General features: G+C 35.1%; 1 protein-coding gene across 2 annotated transcripts in view; it reads right to left on the bottom strand.

Moving 5' to 3' along the window:
* The window catches only part of LAMA2 (laminin subunit alpha 2), a 648,749-nt gene that overhangs the window by 69,094 nt on the left and 563,296 nt on the right, over positions 1–16,359 (bottom strand). For both annotated transcript variants that reach the window (XM_054490395.2, XM_054490396.2), the window contains exons 42-44: positions 12,128–12,244; positions 9,864–10,046; positions 4,000–4,154 (exon numbers count right to left, since the gene is read on the bottom strand). In XM_054490395.2, the coding sequence (XP_054346370.2) occupies positions 4,000–4,154; positions 9,864–10,046; positions 12,128–12,244 (455 nt within the window). The remainder of the gene's footprint in view (positions 1–3,999; positions 4,155–9,863; positions 10,047–12,127; positions 12,245–16,359) is intronic.

Here is a 16,359-nt window from a genome sequence, read left to right as displayed (position 1 = left end):
CACTGCACTCCAGCCTGGCCACAGAGTGAGATTCCGTCTCAAAAAAAAAAAAAAAAAAAGTGTAGCAGACAGAGCAGCAGCACGAAAATCTAACTGCTCTATCTGAGAACTCCAAGTCTAAGGGAGAAGCCATTTTAAAACTGAGTATCTAATGTCACTAGAGGTTACAACCAATCTATTGTATAGAATACATATCTAACAAATATGATTCTTGGAACAAAATGATGTTGTTATACTCAATATGCCAGCAATTAATCCTACAGAGTAACTGCTATTGTTTGAACGTGTCCAACAAAATTCATGTGTTTGAAATTTAATCCTCAGTGCAACAGTGTTGGGAGGGGGGCCTTTTGGGAAGCGTTTCGGTCATGAGGGCTCTGTCCTCATGGATGAATTGATGCCACTATTAAAAAGGCTTACAGGGGTGAGAGCTCTCTCTCTCTTGCTCTTCTGCCATATGAGGACACAGTGTTCCTCCTCTCCTGAGGATTCAAAGTGCCATCTTGGAAGCAGAAAAACAGGTCCCTAACTTGCCAGTACCTTGATCTTGGACTTCCCAGTCTCCAGAACTGTGAGAATAAATTTCTTTTCTTTATAAATTACCCAGTCTGTAATATTCTGTCATAGCAGCATGAAGTGGACTAGACAGTAACCTATTGCCCAGCTCTCACACATTCATATAGAAAATACTCTTGGATTACCTGCTTTCTGTTTTCTGGTTTTGAATATACTCTCAGAAACTGAAACATTCACTTAGCCCAAACTGTTGACAGCCAGTACATAACTAGTAGTCTTTTCCTTTTGAATACTTTGTGTTTTGATTTTCAATTATAGATATTTCTTTTAACCAACTTAAAACAGGTAAATTTAAATACTGTATCTCTAGAAGAAATCAGGTAAATCAAAATACTATATCTCTAGAAGAAATCAGGTAAATCAAAATATTATATCTCTAGAAGAAATCTTTAGGATATATCCCTCTTGTAAGAGGAAAGAAATTTCTGAAATTCAAACATCCTTTTAGAATGTTTGGCTCTATCAATTATTGTTATTTCTAATGCAGATCCTTAGTAAGACATCTAAAGAAAAATCACTAAGCATTAGGTATCTTTAAGGCATTTCAATAATACAACATTATTTACCAGTTAATCATCATGAACTCAAACATTACTGAGTATCCCATTATTATATCTATTGGATTTTCACTGTATTTTTCATCCAGTAAGTAGGTCATTCATTTAAAGGAGTATCAGCCACTCAATTTCAGAATCAACAAACCCAGAGAAAGCTACTTTAAAATAAATGTCTTTAATGTTTTGGTCATGTCAAGTATGTGTTAAGGTCATATCCAGATATCCATGTTTACAAATCAGAAAATGTAATATTCATTTAGTACAAAACTCATTTGGAAAAAAATTGGCTACTTGCATATTTCTAACGTCTTACAAAAAATAAGGCATTGTGTTGTAATTCCATTTCCAAAAGTGATTGGGAATTTCTTTGAAATGCATGGACAATGATTACTTTTTCTTACATTACTTTTGTACCTTTCTTTTTTTCTTTTCTTTTCTTTTTTTTTGGGGGGGGGACAGGGTTTCTATTTGCCACCCAGGCTGGAGTGCCATGGTGCGAACATGGCTCACTGCAACCTCATCCTCCGGAGCAAGTGATCCTCCCACCTCATCCCCCCAAGTAGCTGGGACTATAGGCATGCACCACCATGCCCAGGTAATTTTTCAATTTTTTGTAGAGATGTGGTTTTGTGACATGGCCCAGGCTGGTCTCAAACTCCTGAGTTCATGCAATCTGCCCACCTCAGCCTCCCAATGTGTTGGGATGACGGGCGTGAACCACCATGCCCGGCCTATACCTTTCTTTTATTTTGTACTTTAAGACAGGTTTTATATGCTTACATGTCTGAATTTCACCGTTTTGTGAGGAGGGAAAAAGCACTCAGAAATCTTTACAATGAAGAAATAATAAAAATGTCTAGATTGCTCCACTTGATGACTAAGTCAGAAAATGTGGCTAAATGTGAGATTCACAAAATAATATTTACTCTTATTGCTTCTTCCAAGTTAACATTGCAAAATATAGGAGTGGTACATCACGTTCTTCTTTTCTCTTGCCACAGCTATAGTTGGGTCCTTCATTCATCTTTCTTTCATCTACCCCACAAACTGCTTCTGGATTTATATTTTAAAAGCACAGCTCTGATTATACTGTGTTCCATGCTCAAAGCTTTCAGCTTATCCTATCTAGTGAGGCTTATCCCAAGTACAAGTGTTGTTAAATGAAATTGCTTAACTGATTATTGAAGGCCTGACAAGACCTGGCCTCTGTTGGTCTGTTTCCTTTATCAATTACTCTGGGCAAACTGGACTTCTTTTTCCTAAATGGACCCTAAAACTTCCTTCTCCCACTGCCTTGGTTTAAGTCACTCCCTCTTCTCAGAGTACTCTCCCTGTTACCTGACTCCACCCCCAACTCCCCAGCATTATCCCACCTCAATGCCTGGCTCAAATCCTTCCCTTCAGGAAATCTGCGGGCCCTAGTAGAGGTGATTGTTCCTTCTAGAACTTTTATGTCACTTCTCACGGCTTCTATAATGTGGCATAACATTCTGCATTATGTGACAAGGTACGTGTACATATTTTATTTTCCCTACTATTTTATAAACTTTGTGAGTGAAAGAACTCCTTTATTCGTCTTTGTGTACCTTACAGAAAGTAACACTGAACATAGTAGAGGCTTTTTCCATGTTGGCTAAATCTTACATAAACTTCAAACCTTGAAGTAACATCTGGTTTCTTTTAATCTTGTGCTTTACATACATAATGATCACCTGTCAACGATACTGCCTGGCTTTCACATTCTAGCTGAATATATGTTTTCTCAGATCTTTTCACTGATTTATTACTCTGATCTTATGTAACATCATCTTCACTAATCTTTTTGTTGTTTTCTAAGTTTTTTTTCAGTCAGTCGTGAATTCCTTTTCAATGTTCACCTTGAACTTACTGTCTTGGAGTTGTTTAGAAGTGTTAGATGTGAATAAGGAGGAAAAAGAATATACTGTTACTGGAGCATCATATTCTTAAATACTACTAAAAATATAAATTGATGGACTAAGAAAGGGCTTTTCTGATCATCCTAGCTCCAAAGTTGTTCAAAAAACAGAATTTTTGACATGGAAAACTGAGGTATCTAACAAGGTTTGAGTTCAGGCCTGAAAACAAGAAAATTGCCCTTCCTTTCTTTCTTTCTACCACCCGTCCCCTCGCCTCCCCTCCCCTCCGCTCCCCTCTGCTCCCCTTCCCTTACTTCCTTCCTTTGACTAAAGTTTCACGTTGGCACTTAGCAACTCTGCCCTGGCTCATTAGTATGCTACCTTCTAGAAAGCTCTGTCTCTATCCTAGTAAACTTCTAATTGGGTAAGTAAAGAGCAAAATTTTGAGACAAATCAGCTATTTCCTATCTACTCCAAAACAAAAAATAAATGTAAAAAGTATAACCAAAGCCATTTTTATTGTTGTTTATACCAGACAAAAGAATATATATATAAAATGTTTGTTTCTCTTTGCTCTTATTCCGTATATTGTTCCTTCATTCCTGCCATAACCCCATTAGTTGGCCTTTTTTTTGGTTTGTTTTTAGCAAAAGGAAGGTACTGTCATCCATGGCTTTTTAGTATACAATAATAAGGTTTTCTTTCTTGCTATTTGTATTATTCTATGCAAATAGTAATAGAATATACCAGAATTCCCAGTTTTAAAACAGTAAGTGGTGATTATCATTCTCATGAAATGTCTTTTGAAATTTACAAACAAAACAAAACTAACCTCTCCCCCACTCCAACCCCTCCTACCCCAAATCGCTTCAAGTTAAAGGAAAAGGACCCAAGATCATTCAACGGGGAATCCTGGGGAAAGACATTCCCTCTATGAATAATCCAACAATTACAATCAGTTACTGATACTGACAATAAAAAGAACTTACAGAATTGGCTTGTTTCCGAGCTTGGTTTATCAATTCCTTTATCTCAGAGATGTTTTTCTTTAGGTTATCCTCAAGTTCCTTGATGGGTTTGAGTTTATCTATTAGCCGGTCAGCTTCCTGTTCTAAATTTTTGACAGTGGCATCTGCATCGGCAACTGCATAGAACAAAATTAGTGTGCACGTATATGCATGCACACACGTGCACACACAGAATTAGAATAGCAGTATGCTTAACCAAACAATTTCATCTTATTAACGTGACAAAGTATGGCCGTAACAGCTAAAGCAAAATGTGTGATGGCAAATGTGAATATTTCAGTTGAGACTCAAGCAGGCCAGAGGGCCACCACTTTTTCTTTGTGATTAAGGTAAAAATTAGCATTGAAGGTAGAGAATATGAAGAACTTAATTCAATGCTTAATTTCTAACTTCAGCCAAAAAGTTAACCTTTACAGAATAGAACTTTAGTCACAGAAGCAAGGAAATGAAAGCATCTTTAAAATGTCACCTAGTCTGTCCAAGCCAGAACTGTATTTAAATCAGGGTTTTTACACAAAACTGGTTTTCTTTCTTTTTCTCACCGTCTTTTTTTGCATATCTTAAAGAGAGAAACTATCAAAATGTCTTTGAAGAACATTTTGATGTTGAAAAACCCTTAGACTAAAGGCCTATATTTAATTAAATCTTTCATGGTGCAGTTCAATTTCATTTTGAGAATAGTTGATTATCCTGTGTTATATATTAGATTGACCCATATTAAACAGCTGTTTTTGTAGGTTAAAAAAAATAAAGGGTTACATATTGGCAATTTCAAAGTTTCAACCCTAAAATAGTTGAAGGTCATCACTGATCCATAGACTTTCAGTATGTGCTTTTCAAGGGAGGGCCTATGCCATGTGGTAAACCACTTATTCTATTGCTGGGATGCTGGCAGTCTCATCCACACTATGTCATTTATTAGCTGATTAAGTGTGTATTGTTCAACTTTCTGTCATTGTGACTCTGATGAAAAAGTTAAACTACTTAAGGTTCAAGGCTACATGCCATGTTAGACTCTGAATGATCTGCTCTGCGGCTGACATACAACCACTGAGAACTAACCCTCAGGAACGAATCACATGTGCTCAAAGGGAAGTAAATTATTATTTTTTTAAAATTAGGTTTTGAAGTAGGTATTTTGAACTCATACTCATAAGTATGACTTATGCTGTTAGCGGCACTTAAAAAGAACATAGGTCTATTATTAAATTTAACTAATAGATTTGCCATATCAAGAACTGAGTGCAATATTTTCTTCCTGAAATGCATGTTATCTGGATAGAAATGTTTGTTATATCATCATACAGATAGCATAAACACAGTGATCCCTTTATTTTGTATACTTTTAATAAGCCGTTTGTTCATTTTTCCCTTCCTTTAATTCTCCATTGTTATTCTGACATTTTACAAATTATTCTAAAACTGAGGCAAAATGATTTAGATTTAGATTAATGAGAAAGAGCAAAAGTAGTTAAACAAAGACTACTTAGACTTAGGCAAATTACAGACCCTTTCATTCACAAGTTCTCAGAAGTTTTTGCCAAATGTTTCAAAATGAAACTTGGAAGTTCCTCTTCTCCCCTCTTTTTCCTCTATTCTCTGGAGCAGTTGAAGTTTTTCCAAGTAATCTCTTATGTGTTAAATTTCCTCCCTTGTCTAGTGATACCTCTTTTAGAGCTTTGCCTATTTGTCCTTTATTTTTCTTGATGAAACTTGACAATCACTTAATTTTTAATCTATATTCCTAAGGAGTCACCTTTTAGATTTATCAGGTCTATTATTTTCTGTCTTCAAATTCATTAATTTTTCCGTCTTTTTCATTCTTTAAGTTAACTCTGCTTTTTCTAAAGTCACCAAAGTTGATTGTTTGGAATTGTTATTTCAGTGATGGTTTAGTAATGTAGCTGCTCTCATTTTCCACTGAGGACACTCTTGGTCATATTTTTCAAATAGTGATATATTAAATTTTGTTATTATTGTTATTATTTTTTGTAGCTATTTTTTCAGTTTTATCTTGACTTTCAATTTAAACTATGGAATGTTTAAGAGAGAACATTTTGATATCCCAGTAGTTGCTCATTTGTTAAGACCTAGTTTTATTATGTGTTTCTCCAAATATAATTCTACAGAAGTTGAGAATAATTACAAGGAGAGGAAAAAGTGAGCTTCGGGGGGTAAAAACAACAACAATGTAGACCTAATCTATTTTAATCCTCTTGCAATTAAGTCATTTGTGTGTCGGGGTGAATTTGTGTTATCAGAAACAGCATAATCTAGTTAATTCTATAGAGAAATTCAGTTTTCCACTTTTATGCGGCTATCATACAGATATTTCACTCATTTTTCCTTTTTGTAGAGATAGAGTCTTGCTATGTTTCCCAGGCTGATCTGAAACTCCTGGCCTCAAGTGATCCTCCCACATTGACCTCCCAAATTTCTGGGGTTAGAGTATGAGCCACTTCGCCTGACCAAACTTTTTATAACACTATTAAAAACATTTTATATCACCTTTATCCACATATGACCTTTTTATAAAGGAAGATTCCTTTTACATATCTACCATTAATACTGTGACAGTGGAAAGAATAGCTATGCAACGCTTAAAGCAAAACCAAAATATAGTACATGCAAAGCTGAAACTTGTTGCAATCGGCAATGAAGCATGAGCGTTACTAAAAGGTATATAAGTAAACATATACATACTGATTTCTGCAGGCAATTTCACATGGAAGCAAAACAAAAAAATTAGAAAAGTCATAAGGAAGTATTTTCTATAAATATTATAAAGTAGTGACTAAAAAATGGTACTTTTCATAACAGGTACTATTTATAAATGCACCCCATTTTAACTCAAACAAATGTTATCAAATAAAAGTACACAAAATATATAATTTAGTGGCCACTATTTGTATTTTAAAAATTATTTCTATGTTTTAGTAAGATAGAAAACAGACCCTATTGGGGGACCTGCCCCAATAATCACGTAGGTTCTTTTCTATTTTCCTAAGCGTCGGCTGGCTTGAGAAATAAAGGGACAGAGTACAAAAGAGAGAAATTTTAAAGCTGGGCATCCGGAGGAGATATCACATGTTGGTAGGATCCGTGATGCCCCACAACCCACAAAAACCAGCAAGTTTTTATTAGGGATTTTCAAAAGGGGAGGGAGTGTGCGAATAGGTGTGGGTGACAGACATCAAGTACTTTACAAGGTAATAGAATATCACAAGGCAAGTGGAGGCAGGGCGAGATCACAGGACCACAGGACCTAGGCGAAATTAAAATTGCTAATGAAGTTTCGGGCACCATTGTCATTGATAACATCTTATCAGGAGACAGGGTTTTGAGAACAACGGGTCTGACCAAAATTTATTAGGTGGGAATTTCCTCTTCCTAATAAGCCTGGGAGCGCTATGGGAGACTGGAGTTTATTTCACCTCTGCAATCTCGACCATAAGAGACAGGTACACCCCGGGGGGGCCAGTTCAGAGACCTGCCCCTAGGTGCGCATTCTCCTTCTCAGGGACGTTCCATGCTGAGAAAAAGAATTCAGCGATAATTCTCCCATTTGCTTTTGAAAGAAGAGAAATATGGCTCTGTTCTGCCCGGCTCACCGGCAGTCAGAGTTTAAGGTTATCTCTCTTATTCCCTGAACAATTGCTGTTATCCTGTTCCTTTTTCAGGGTGCCCACATCTCATATTGCTCAAAAACACATGCTATACAATTTGTGTAGTTAACGCAATTATTACAGGGTCCTGAGACGATATACATCCTTCTCGACTGACAGGATTAAAAGATCAAAGACAGGCATAGGAAATCACAAGGGTATTGATTGGGGAAGTGATAAGTGTCCATGAAATCTTTACAATTTATCTTTAGAGATTGCAGTAAAGACAGGCATAAGAAATTACAAAAGTATTAATTTGGGGAACTAATAAATGTCCATAAAATCTTCACAATCCAGGTTCTTCTGCCATGGTTTCAGCCGGTCTCTCTGTTTGGGGTCCCTGACTTCCCGCAACAAGACCCAATTTAATTAATATGTATAGATAATTAACTATTTCTCATAATAGAGGATAGGATTAAGACAGAGATATGATGAAAGGCCACTACCAGTTGAGAATCAATCTAAAATAGAATGGAATTCTTTTGGAGGGCGGAGAGCAGAGGAGGGAGACGGTCAGGAAAAATACAGGCTTAATACATGCGTGATGAAATAAATAATTCACCAAACAAACCCCCATGACACAGGTTTACCTATGTAACAAACCTGCACTTATACACCTGAACTTAAAATAAAAGTTAAAAATATATCTTAAATTAGGAAGTAAGCAGCAGAGATAGTAATATTTGATTAAAATTTTGTTTTCATTCATTTTTAGTGGGAATATTGTGATTTGGCATAAATCATAAGAAGTTATTATGGAAACTTTGAGCTACAAGAGAAGCCATTTCTGGGCTTACATTAAAAATTTTTTTTAAATGTTTTTATCTCCCTTTTTCTCCCTGGCTCTGAAGTTTATGTGATATGTGTTTGTTCTCTTCCTTGCTCATGAAGGAGCCATATTAATAATGTCTATTATATCATAGCATCTATAGGATTTGATTTGAGGCTAGGATGCTGAAATTAGGCTCCATTCCCCACTCAAACAGCATTTGAATTTTATGGCATATAATACCAATTACAGTGCTTTTGTTTTTATACTCCAAATATTTTTATGCCCCCCCAAAAATGTTGGCATATAAAGAGGGCTAGTCTCTTGAAAGTGAAAAGCACAAATTACCCAAGCATCTCCTTTGCTGAAACCATGTAACAAGGGTACCAAGGTAACCCTTTTTTTTTTTTTGAGACAGCATCTCAATCTGCCACGCAGGCTGGAGTGCAGTGGCGTGATCACAGCTCACTGCAGCCTCACCCTTCTGGATTCAAGGGATCCTCCAGCCTCAGACTCCCAAGTGGCTGGGAATACAGGTGCAATGTCACTACCATGCCTGGCTATTTTTTAAATTTTTTGTAAAGATGGGGTCTTGCTATGGTGCCCAGGCTGGTCTCGAATTCCTAGGCTCAAGTGATCCTCTCACCTCAGGCTCCTAAAGTGCAAAGATTACAGGTGTTAACCACTGTATCTGGCCCAATATAGCCTTGAATCATTTGACAGAAAAGGAAAAATGCATTTTAAAATCTTAATATTTTGACTATATTTAACTAATAACATAAATTGTGATATTTTCTCTCAGGTTTTCTCAGTAAGTCCTTAAGTCAATATAATTGGATACAATATATAAGAGATGTGAATAGTCTTTAGAAACTAGATAAACGCTTTATTTTTATTTCCCGGAAATGTGAAATAACTGGAATCTAATAAAATATCAAGATTTTCAAATTTTAATGCATTTCAAGTTGATATCATTTTCATATCCTGTTCTAACAAGTCTGCTAATGAACGTGCCCCTTAACCTCTATGTTCCATGACACTTCGCCAATTCTGAGGCTATAATTACCCAAGTACAACTGTATTTTTAATTACACACACGGATTAAAAAGTGTTTGGCATCTCTCTGCTGAATGTTAGGCACACCTCGAGAATTCCTAATCTCTTCTCAACTGGAAAAATTTCAGATGAAAAAAGCACTGGGGCAGAGCTAGAAGACTTGGATTCTAGCTTTGGAACTGCATGACACTCGATTTCTGAGGCCAATCTATGAAGCAAAGAAGGCAGACTACACCACTGTGAGGGTCTTTCCAACTCGAGCATTTACGAGTCTGGGATACTTTTACAGTGAGAGGAAATAAATGACATCATCACAATGAAAAAGGAGATCTTACTGTTCTTGGAAGGATCTTTAACCACAGCATTCGTTTTGGCGACGCTGTCTGCTAGTTTATTGTAATTCTTCTTCAGGCCATCGAGGTTCTGGTGGAGCTCTTTAATCTGTGCCAGTACATCTTTAGCTGTGTCGTTGGCTTGTCTGGCTTTGTCCTTAACAGCTTGCAGTTTAGCAGCTGTGTCTGTCAGCAGATGAGGGTATGAAAAACAAAACAAAGGGTCTGGAGTTAGTGGCTTAATCCATGCTTGACAAAGCGAGGCTGTGGCTGGCTGACCTCGGACACATTTACAAAGGGAAAAGGCTGAACTTTGTCTCATTCAGGTGTAGCAAATGAAGCAAATTTTTTAGGTAAATTAAATGTTCTCAGGGACTTTTGCTATGAATACCTGATTAGCTCTTAAAGTAGTGAAGTGACTATTCTAAATATTCATTGTATAAGGTCATATTGTGATTTGCTGCTGAACTTATTAATGAGATAAATTTATCCACATGAGCTTCATGAAAACGAGGCTTAAGATTTAATCTGCATTTCCACAGCGGGGCAGAGGTTGGGGTGGGGGTTGGAGGGAAATTAACATATTTTCATTTTAGTATAGAGAAACATTTTCAGGTATGTTAAGCCATGCATTTGTGTATTTATATTTGTTTTCAGCATTGGGAATTTTCTATATACTTATTACTGAAGAAGTGACATGAAAATCTGAAAAGTTACTCAGGTTTTTAAATGTTAAAAAAGTAAAAACCACCTAGATTTTAATATTAACTGTGTTGTATAAATATGTGCATTTGTCTCCTGATCCTAATTTGTATCTTGTACCTATAGATGACTACTAGTGCGTATAGGTTAGTGGTTAAGATCATAGGCTCTGAAATCAAACTGTGGGGTTTAAGTTTCCTATGTGCCACTTTTAACAATGGCCTTCAGTATCCTGTGTCTCTCACCTGTAAAGTGGGATAATAACAGTATCTTAACTCATGTTAAGTGTTAGTGCTAACTTATGTTTTACACAGAAGACAAGTTGTCCTTCTGTGTCAGTAGGTTCTGTATCTGTATGAATACTTGATTAGCTCTTAAAAGTAGTGAAGTGACTATTCTAAATGTTACTTATGTTACCTATACTTATGTTATCTATATTATACTTATGTATAATATACTTATGTTATCTATATTCAATATACTTATGTTAAGTGTATGTAATCCTCACACCAACTGATGTGAGCAAATGAAGCAAATTTTTTGGCTCCAATTGGTATGAGGATTACATACACTTAACATAAGTATATTAAGTACTCAATAAGTGTTTATAATCTTTGTTGTTATTATATCATGCTTTAACAACATAAAAATAGTAAAAGTAGTATCTGTAAAATAACGTGTGCTTTCAGGAACTAATACCATGCAAAAATTTCCAGCATTTCTAATAGGTAGAAAGATATTATGGACATGGTTTGACCACTAATGTTTTTGTTGGAATAGCTAAAGAAATTGAATTTTATCAAGAGAGAACGCAGTGGGCTCTCACCTATTACTGCAGGTACTTTAATAAACTGTGCCTTTGTGGTGATACATCAGTATTTTAGAGAATAGTGTCTATGTGATTTATTCTGTCTCACTAATACACGATTTCTTGGGCTGAAACACAGAAGCCAATACAGTTGTCCCTCTGTGTCAGTGGGCTCTGTATCTGTAAATTCAACCAACCTTGGAGAGTTGGATATTTGGATATTTAGGGGAAAAAAATGGTTGTGTCTGTACTGAACATGGACAAACTTTTTTCTTGTCACTATTTCCTAAACAATACACTGTAAGAATTTACATAGCATTTACATTATATTAGGTATTATAAATAATCTAGGGATTAAAGTATATGGGAGGCTATGCATATGTTATATGCAAATACTATGCCATTTTATAAAAGGGACTTGAGTATTCAAGAATTTTGATATCTGTGGGGGGGTCCTGGAACCAATCCCCTGCCAATACTGAAGGATGAGTTTTATAATAATAAGATGTCTGTATCTTCCTTTCTGTAACACATTCCTAAGGATACCGGCTAAAGGCAATAAAAGATAAAAAATACCATAATGCAAAGTATGGTTTAGTTTCTCATTCTCACAAAGAAGAATTCATAAGTAAGAAAACCAGTATCTAATTTCCAGATAATAGTACCAGAATAATCTCAGAAAAAAACGGTAAAAGTTAACAACAGTCTTCAAAACTTCAGGTCAACTGACACAGTTGGTAGTGTCCTGAATGCTTACCATTTGGAATAGCTGATAACTTTCCCAAAGTGTCATTCAAAGCTCTCAAGAGATCCCCATTTCTAGCATCAGCATTTTCTATCCTGGTTTTTAAGCCATTTAGATGGTCTTCATTTTCTGTGAATAAAAAACAAAAAAAAGGATTAAATAAGTTTTATCCTCTCTGAGCTTATACTTGGATGTGCAATTTCAGGTTATTTTAATATAAAATTAATTAAAAGCAAGAAAATGTATTTAATTTATTGGCATCTATACATAAATATATTTCCAATCATATTAAAAATGTGTTTTTATTATCATTGAATTATTGGATGCTTCTACATGTTGAACAATGACATTTTCTTCTTGGTATCTGATCTTTATCTGACTTAATTTGCTATCTTCCTATAGAGAAGAAACCTCCAAAGAGTTAGTCTTTTATTCCATTTGTAATTATGCCCTCCTGTTATCACTCCCATTGATTCCACTTATTTAAAAACTTTTATTACCAAAATGAATCATTGGATTAGATTTTCAAAATCTCAGATACAATTGTTTAGCAGAATCCTCCAACTTCAGTATAATAATATTTGTTAACATTTATTTGGACAAAAATACACATTAAAGAAATGGAAAAACAACTTTTAGCACATATCTGATAATAGTCATTTTTCTCATAAAGAAAACAATATTTTTACAAATTTGGTCCAATAAACTTTATATAGATTTTTTTCTCTTGCTACTTTAGCAGTGTTATCTTTAATTTTCAAAAATGCCATTTGCTAGAGATAATTTAATATTACATATATAAGTTTTCTAGCTGCTTTCCACTAGCTTTTTAATATTCTCTAAACTTTAGATTAATTTATATTGTAATAGTAACTAAGCAGTGTAAATTTGAGTACAACAATATAAAGAGTAAAATTTGAAATCATTAAGGGGAAAGAAAATAAAGATCCAATCTGTTGATATAAGTTTAGAAATCTTACTCAGGTATGCATTAAACTGCAAATATATCTTAAGACTGAAATGGAGTTCATCTGTCTTCTTTTTCGTACATCATTTATTAGTGAAAATTCAAATTGAAAAAACAAAATATGAAAAATCCTATACTTCCCACAATATTATTTACCTCTCTTGACTGGATACAACAGATCATTTTGTAGGTAAATTTTTAATAGTTTCTTATGCCATAAAAAATATTTTGGGACATGCGTACTAATTGTTTAAATTAGCTCCACAGAAATGCAACATGTAAATACAAGACAGAGTCCCCAAGTAAGGAGGACCACTGAGAAAGGACCAAGAAAGAGAAGGTGTTCTAGTCCCTCCTGGATAGGATGGACCAGTATTTAGTAAGAGTAATGCCTGACAAGCATTGAATGTGTATGTTACATGCATTTAGTGTTCTTCAGTTTCAGTGGGTTGTTTTACTTAATCCTTACAATAACATTGATGTATGATGTATATGATGATGTATATACTATTACTATCTCCAATTTACAAATGAAGAAATTGAGACTTAGAGAAGTTGAGTAAATTTCCTAAGCTTGCATGGTTAATAAATGGCAGTGGTGGTATTCAAATCCACATAGTCTCATTCCATAAACGATGCTAACTACTGCATTCTACCAGGGATTGATAGTCAAAACTAGGGATTAGTAGAGCATTTTGGGTAGTAATGCCCCTCCCACCATCACCCTCAACCTTTTCTTCCTGTCCTCCTCCTTTCCTTTGTCTTCCTCTCATTTTCTCCTTTGTTGTCTTAAAGAAATTGGTCACAGTTACAGAAATCAGAGAAGCCTCACCTAAGCAACATATATAACCAAGTTGTAATTATTCAGAGTGGAATAGCATTGTCTATGTGCAAAACTGGCAGGCAAATATGCAAAGTGTTCCATATTTTTAAGGATAATGAGGAAAATACAAGAATAGGTAGTTCACAATAAAATAAACATACATAATCAATTATGAAACTCTCAAAAAGCACTCAAGATTATCATAAAGAACTGTAAAACTAAGCAACAGTAAGATGTCATTTCTTATTTTTGAGATTGGGGAAAATTAAATGTATGATAATGCCAAGTGTTCACAAGAGTGCTAGTGGAAGTGCAGTTGATTCCATTGTTTGAAGAGCAAGTTAATAAGTTTATTAGAATTTTAAATAGAAATGTATTTGGTTTGGCAGTTCAACTGACAGAAATTTACCCTACAATATACTTGTAAAAGATTTATCTTCGGGGATACTCATTAGCTCTTCATTTGTAATAAAAAAAGGAGGGGGGAATAAAAATACCCTAATAAGATTAAAGTACTGTTTATATCCACATAGCATGTTCATACATGGTACATGTGCAATCTATAAAAAGAAGTAGATGAGCGGATGTGGACATGAAATAAACCTTAAGACCTTTCCATGAAAATAAGCAAGATGCACCATATATATGCTGACACATATACAAGTATTTGGCATGGTAGGGGCTGGTGGGAGCTGAGTAGAGAAGAACATGCCAAAAACCTTTACGGTAATTAATAGCAAGTAGAAACTGGGAATGAATGAGGCAGTTAATAGTGCCATGAGGGACAATGTACTAAAACTTCTCATTTTATACCTGGTTGCGCTGGCTAAATTGCTTTCTGTGTGCATATATTTCTGCTTTTCAATTTTTTAAAAAACTTAAACCACCTAACTGGGGAAGAATGTTATTTGCTATCTTCCTGTTATTTGTCAACACCAAGACTGATTTTCATCACTTTCCTGGTACCCAGAGAAGGCAGGTGGGAGAGAATATGCCCCATAGAATAGAGCTACAGCAGTCTTGATTTGATTGTGTGCACACCCCTCTCAGAGGTTGTGCATGTGGCTCATTAGAGGAGCTGTGAAGGCCACGGGCAGCTGGAGAACTATCCTCGTCTTTGTTGGCCTGCATCTGTGAAGAATAGCAAAGGGAAAGGTGGCTAGATGGAGGATTCTGAACTATCGGTGTCTGGATGTGAAGAAGAGTACTGGACATATTAATTAATGATTCATTCCATTTCATATAAAGAGTTTTATAGGCAGACACCTTAAACTTCTGTTATACTACAGATTATACTAATATAAGCACATAACATTGTTTAAAGTGTCTGTTGTTAAATTCCAAGCCGAAGACCTGACATCACTGAAAAACAAAGCATAAAATATTCCAGCAAAGCACAGCTCTAAAACATCAATATGTCTACTTCAGTCACTGATATATTATTATTTTCAATTCTAATCTCACAAAATATGCTTTCCAAGTAATTGAATTTTCTCCTCTGTCAATCACAATTCATCTGTCTTATAATACTTCTGTTATTTTTACTGTTTATACTAAAATAAAATCTTTGGATAGGCTACCAAAAGCATACTCTCTGAAATAAAGCCAGTCTGATTATGACTGTGGTATCTATACAAATTCTTTGAGAATAAAGGGCTGCTCTTTTGATATTAGCTTGAAAGTCTTCAATACTTAAGAAAATGGAACTGTACAAATTTCATTTCTCAGCTTCTTGATTGGATTTAGTTTTTAAAATAATGAAGCATTCAAATGTTCTGGCAAGCAAGATGTTCATGTATGGTGAAAAACATCATTAATTTGAAGGGCATCCCTGGGTTTATACCACTTTCTGCATTCTGATAGCAAAATACTGGCTGAACAATTGGGCCAATTATTCAGAAGACTGACCTGAAGAATATTTTTACTGCTGCCCATCAAGTTCCAAAGCACTAATTTTGATTCTCTGTATTTTTTTGGTACTAGCAAGTTACAATGTGTATATTCCAACCTGTTCTGATTTTTTTTTAATGTTTCAGCTGCTTGACTCTGATCCTTGTTAATTTGCCCTTTCTTACGCTGATCACTTTTTTCTAAAGTAGTTTCTGGAATTTCTTGAACTACACTAAACATTTTGTAGCTTTGGTGATAGAATTAGATGAGTAGAAGCTATTCAGAGAAGAATTGCAGATTTCAAAATGGAACTTACAAAATAATAGCAAGGAAAACCTAGAAAAATAAGCACTCCTGGGCTGATTTTAACTAAAAGACAGAGGAGGCATAGTGTATCCATAACTAAAATGTAAGAAAGAACTCTTGTGGTTCAGTTTGGATTGTAACAAGGGTGAAGAAACAGAATTATCAATAGTTAAAAGAAAATCCAACTGAATTTTTTCACTTGTGATTTCTGGAGAATAAGAAGAAGATTTAATTTATAATCCACAGTTATATTTTCTA

Source organism: Pongo pygmaeus, chromosome 5 (genome assembly GCF_028885625.2).
Source record: "Pongo pygmaeus isolate AG05252 chromosome 5, NHGRI_mPonPyg2-v2.0_pri, whole genome shotgun sequence".
Classification (NCBI taxonomy): Eukaryota; Metazoa; Chordata; class Mammalia; order Primates; family Hominidae; genus Pongo; species Pongo pygmaeus.
Note: the sequence above shows the minus strand (reverse complement) of the source record. Positions and strands in the feature narration are given on the sequence as shown.